The sequence below is a fragment of the Chinchilla lanigera genome, unplaced genomic scaffold, assembly GCF_000276665.1.
Source record: "Chinchilla lanigera isolate Chin_1 unplaced genomic scaffold, ChiLan1.0 scaffold00015, whole genome shotgun sequence".
In the NCBI taxonomy this organism is placed as follows: Eukaryota; Metazoa; Chordata; class Mammalia; order Rodentia; family Chinchillidae; genus Chinchilla; species Chinchilla lanigera.
In genome coordinates this window covers 14,448,972-14,455,057 of record NW_004955416.1, presented here as the reverse complement: position 1 = coordinate 14,455,057, position 6,086 = coordinate 14,448,972, and the positions used below count along the sequence as shown (strand labels likewise).

The 6,086-nt window shown below is 40.2% G+C and overlaps 1 protein-coding gene across 3 annotated transcripts in view; it reads right to left on the bottom strand.

Annotated features, from left to right (window-relative positions):
• The window catches only part of Sec11a (SEC11 homolog A, signal peptidase complex subunit), a 37,249-nt gene that overhangs the window by 4,176 nt on the left and 26,987 nt on the right, over positions 1 to 6,086 (bottom strand). For 2 of the 3 annotated variants that reach the window (XM_013512511.1, XM_005381493.2), the window contains one exon: positions 4,487 to 4,606. The exons of the other annotated variant lie outside the window; for it this stretch is intronic. In XM_013512511.1, the coding sequence (XP_013367965.1) occupies positions 4,487 to 4,606 (120 nt within the window). The remainder of the gene's footprint in view (positions 1 to 4,486; positions 4,607 to 6,086) is intronic. 3 annotated transcript variants of the gene reach the window in all.

Genomic DNA, 6,086 nt, shown 5'->3' with positions numbered 1-6,086 from the left:
AATACAAAGAATTGATGCACCAAAGAGCTGGTTCTTTGAAAGATTAATAGAATTGACAAACCCTTCCCCAACCTTATCAAAAAAAGAAAAGACTCAAACCCATACAAGTAGGAATGAAAAGAGTGAAATCACCACAGATTCTGCAGAAATCCAGAAGATCAATACCTACTTTGAGAAACTGTATTCTAGTATGATGGAAAACACTGAAGAAATGGACAGGTTCCTAGATACATATGAATTATCAAAGTTGAATCAAGGATATAGAAATTCTAAATAACTCAGTATTAGTCAACAAAACTGAAAATGTACTTGCCGGGTGTGGTGGTACATGCCTGTAATCCCAGCACTTAGGAGGCTGAGGCAGGAGGATCACTGTGAGTTCGAGACCAGGCTGGGCTATAAAAGTGAGCTCAAGGCCAGCCTGAACCACATAGTGAGATCCTGTCTCAAAAAGACCAAAAAAAGAGAAAAGAAAAGAAAAGCAAAAAAAAAAAAAATGTACTTAAAAACCTATGGATAAAGAAAAGCCCAGGCCCTGATGGAGTCACTGCTGAATTCTACAAGAAATTTAAAGGACTTAATGCCACTTCTCAAACTCTTTAATAAAACCAAAAGGGAAGCAATACTCCCAAATTCACTCCTGGAAGCAAGCATTACCCTGATACCAAAACCAGAGAAGAATCCAACCAAAAAAGAGAACTATAGGCCAGTGTCCCTAGTGAACATAGGCACTAAAGTCCTCATTAAGATACTGGCAAACAAAATGCAGTAAGTCATCAAGAAGATTATATACTATGACCAAGTAGGATTCATCACAGGGATGCAGGGATGGTTCAACATATATATGCAAATCAATAAACGAAATACACTATATTAACAGAGCCAATGACAAACACCACACGATCATCTCAATAGATGCAGAGAAAGTGTTTGACAAAGTCCAACACCCATTCATAATAATACCCACAGAAAACTGGAATAGATGGTCTTTATCTCAATCTGATAGCCGGGCATGGTGGCACATGCCTATAATCCCAGCACTCGGGAGGCTGAGGCAGGAGGATTGTTGCAAGTTCGAGACCAGCCTGAGCTACAAAGTGAGCTCAAGGCCAGCCTGAACTGTACAGCGAGACCCTGTCTCAAGAAGACAAAAATAAATAAATAAATATCTCAATCTGATAAAAGCCATCTATGACAAACCAACAGCCAACATCATACTAAATGGTCAAAAATTGAAAACTTTCACTCTAAAATCAGGAACAAGACAAGGATTTCACTAACACCACTCTTACACAATATAGTTCTGGAAACATTCAGAGCAGTTACACAAGAGAAAAAAGTAAAAGCAAGAAAGACAGGAAAGGAAGTTAAACTATCATTTGTAGATGACATGACAGGCTACACAGAAGACCCCAAAAACTCCACCAAAAGATTTCTAGATTTAATAATCAAATTAAGTCAACACTCAAAACTCAACAGCATTCCTGTATACAAATAACAAACTCACTGAGAGAGAAATGAAGGACCATAGTCACAAACTTCCCTACAGGAAAGCAAGGTATGAGTGAGTACAGCCTGACTTTGAAATATCAGCTTAGTGTTTTGTAAGTACAATTTCTAAGGGCTGGGGATTTAGCTCAGTGGCAAAGCGCCTGCCTGGCAAGCGCAAGGTCGTGAGTTCAGTTCCCAGTACCGGAGAAAAACCAAAAAACAAAAACAAAAACAAAAAAAAAAGGACAATTTCTACAAAACACGGCACCATACTGCATTACCTGTCAAGGTGAGTGGTGGTGTAATCAATGGAAAGTGGATTTTACAGTCAGGAGTCTGTGCTCCCACTGTTCCTGTCCCAGATATTTTATACTTCATAGAAAGTTACTTAACTCAGTGAGACGATGTTTTATTAAGAGCCACCAAAAGGCCTACATTTCAAAGTTGGGATTTTAAGACAGCAATGGTGATTTTCTCTTTTTTTTTTTGGTACCAGGAATCAGATTCATGACCTCACAGTTGCCCGGTAGGCACTGTGCCACTGAGCTATATCCCCGACCCAACAATGGTGATTTTCAAAACTCCTTCACATACAAATTACTTGAGTGGAAGCCTGTCCCCTCCAACCTTTTATAGAATGATGTATCTTCTACCTGACACAGGCCCAGAGCAGGCAGAGTGATACTAAACAATTAAGAACCAAGCCTCAACATGTGGACACACTGCTAATACGGTTGGGAACATACATAAAACAGCATGGCAAGATTTGCCAAGGCCTTAAAATATGCTTATATTTCACGAGCAATTTCACATCTTGGAATTTCCAGTGAAGCCTGGGCAAAGGGACCAAGATGTGTTTATTAACAAGGATGTTTATCACAACACTGCTCACAGTTAAAACCCTGGAACAAGCCAGGCACAGTGGGTATCCCACTGCAGCCCTAGCCACTAGGGAGGATCACTGGAGACCAAAAGCACAAGGTCAGTCTGAGCCCCTCAGCAAGACCCCAGCTCTAAAATAATCCTCACAACAAACCTGAAAATACAAACTGTAGACAGCAACAGGAGACTACAGCGTTTAGTAAGATAACACAATGCTTTTCTTTGCAAAGAATGATATGGAGATAAATTTATTGATTTGTAAATATGCTAGTTATTTTTAGGGTGAAAAGGAGTTATATAGTGTGACTATCCTTTCCTCACACACGAAATATGTTCATGTAAGTATAAACATGTACATAATAATCACTGCATCTTTATCTCTGTACATAAAGCCCGACAGAACATAAGCTAAGAGGTCCACAGTATTTATGAAGGGAGATGAGCAGTGACTTTGCAGTACTAAGGAATTGAACCCACAGCTTCATGTGTGTTAGGCAAGTGCTCTACTCCTGAGCTACACCCCAGCCCTTTTAAAATGTTAAAACAGGGTCTCACACATTGCCCAGGTTGGCCTCAAACTTATGATTCTTGCCAGGCATGGTGGCGCATGTGTGCAATCTCAGCACTTGGGAGGCTGAGGCCAGAGGCTCGCCTGGGCTCCATAGTGATTGGATAGCCTAAACTACGTAGAGAGACCTTTTCTCAAACAAAACAAAACAAAACTAAACTGAACTAAACACAACACAACACAAAACATCTTATAATTCTCCTGCCTCAGACAATTTCTCAGAGACAGTGCTTTCACCTGGATTCTACTAGTGCCCTCATAGAAAATGCAGTTTCCCTGAGGTAGGGACACACACCCAACAGGAACCAGCCCTACAGGAGATGAAACACAATGGTATGTTCTAATCCAATCTCTCTTGCCCAAGGCTGAGCATCACTTGTATAGGAGAGGAGGCAACGCTCATTTAGCAATAGGACAGGGTTTCTCGGGGCAGTGGGCTGCTCACCAGCGTACAAGCTCTGTATCCAGTCTACTCTAGGTCAGAAGGACCAGAGGAGCTGACAGCAGAAGAGTGCCATGAGAGGCCTCTATGGAGGGAACCAGCAACTGCCTCTTTTAGAAACATGGGGACAGGAATTTGGATGTGACAGATAAGCAGCTGGGCTCCTGAGATACGGGCTACTTACTAGCATCTATGATCTTAGATAAGTGAGTGAACTTGTCTGTTTCCTCATCTATGGAATGGGAATTGCAGGGTTGTTCTGAGGTTAAAATGAGCTAATACTTATAAAGCACTTACAGTAAGTCTCTGGTTGGTAGTAAGCCCTGACAAAGGTGAGTCATTGTTAATACTATTAATGATATTAAGATAGTAACAATTCCATACTTCCTTATACCCATAACTTACAATTCCTGTTCTCCACTGATCTGTTCTCCTGATAAAATCTGAAATAAACAGGCTTAATATAATTTTAAAAATTTCATCTGACCCCATCAATTTCAAGACTAGAAATGAAACATTATAGGATAAATTAGCATGACAAAATTAAGTTAGATGAATACTGTAACTCATAAATCCCTAGAAGTAAGGCTTCCCAAAGCAGGACTAACTCTGCTCTGGACCCCACAGCCTAGCCCGGCACAGACACCAGAGTGCATGAAAGGCGCCTAGTAACATCTTTGTTGGTTTTTGGCTTTTTGAGACACCATCTCACTGTGCAGTCCAGGCTGCCCTTGAACTCACTATGTAGTTCAGTCTGGTCTCAAACTCACAGTGATCCTCCTGCTTCAGCCTCCTGAGTGCTGGGAGTACAGGCGTATGCACCAATAACATCTTTTGAGTGAACCAAATAAATAAACTTTTAAAGCTGTCACATTCAAATCACCATCTTATCCATGATACTCTGTTCTTTTACCATACCCCAGTTCCTCCCTTAACCTGAAGATTTAGATGCATTTGAAAAAGGAAAGAATACAGAGGTTATTTGGTGGAACCAGGACTAAACTGCTAAGCACTCTGTGAAGGATCGCATGAACCAACCCAAGGGCCATGTTTTAGGAGGCAGGAAAAGCTCAACATGCTTGCCGGTTCACCCTGATACTCACCCCCTGGCTCTCCCCACGACATCTTTTTTCTCTAGCCAGTGTTGTCCTTGTTTATAGAGGCCTCGATCGTCAACAGCATTATTATCTCCTTTGGTCAAAAACTTGATATGCCCATTTTGCCTTAAAGGAGTAAGTAAGAGAAACTCAAGTTATCAAGGCATCTGAAAGACAAAATTTTGCTCTCGTTAAGCAAAAATTCCTACGGTACTGGGATATTTTATTCCCACTCTTAGTATCGAAAGAGTTCTTTAATTAGCTAAAAGAATGTTCCTAATTGTGTTGTTTATAATAAAGATTAAAAGCAAATTAAAAGCCAGATGTGGGGGTGCACACCTGTAATCCCAGCACTCAGAAGGCTGAAGTAGGAGGATTGTTGTGAGTTTGAGGCCAGCCTGGACTACACAGTGAGTTTAAAGTTAGCCTGAACTACATAGAGAGACCCTGTCTCCAAAAAAAAAAAAAAAGAAGTCCAACAGTAAGGAATTGAAATACTATGCAAGTATGAATAACAATGGTATAAGACAGGTATGGTGAAGAGGTGGTGAGGTTGTGAGAGTTGAGGCAGGAGTGCTGACAAGAGTTTGAGGCCAGAATGGGCTACACAGTGAGCTCAAGGCCAGCCTGAACTGCACAGCGAGACTCTGTCTCAAAACACCAAATAAATAAATAAACAAATTAAATAAATAGAACAATGCTATAGAAGAATATTTAATGACTAGAAGAGCATATAAATTTAAATAAAGAAAAGATTACAACATAGCACATACAATATAATCTCATTTTTATAGTTAAGGTAACATTTTCTGGAAATATAAAGAACAAATATATAAACAATATATTAACGTTTTCAGGATATAACTTGCAAAATGCGGACTGGGAAAATACACAATGACCCAGTTTCTTCAAGTAACAAATTCTAAGGAACAAAGAAAGTTGAGAATGGAGCTTCTCTCTAGATAAAATAAGAAACCTACAAAGTCACATCAATGAACTGCAGCCAAAAACCTCTTTGGATCTGGACTCAGGCAGTTACAAAAAGCTAATATATAATAGGGAATCTGAACAAAGGCTGGAAAAAGTACTAAGGGATTATTCACATTAACAGCCTAGTGATTATGCATATTTACTAATATATTCACATATGACATGATAGAATGTCTAGAATTTGACTCAATATAAGAAGAGACGCGGTGGGAGTAATAATGGGGCAGAACTGGCTACACATTAATCACTGGAATGAGGGACAGACACATTGGGTTTTATTCTCCTCAGGCTATAAAATCACTAAATAAAAAAAGAAAAAAAAAAAAACACAAGATGTTGGGCGTGGTGGTGCATGCCTGTGATGTCAGCACTCAGGAGGCTGAGGCAGGAGGATCACCTTGAGTTTGAGGCCAGCCTGGGCCACATACTGAGTTCAAATGAGCCTGAACTACACAGCAAGACCCTGTCTCTAACAAAATAAAAAACCCACAAGAATAGAGCTGGATGTGGTGGTGACACCTGTAATCTCAGCACATGGGAAGCTAAGACAGAAGGACTGCCATGAGTTCAAAGTCAGCCTGAATTACATACACAGGGAGACCCTGTCTCAAAAAAC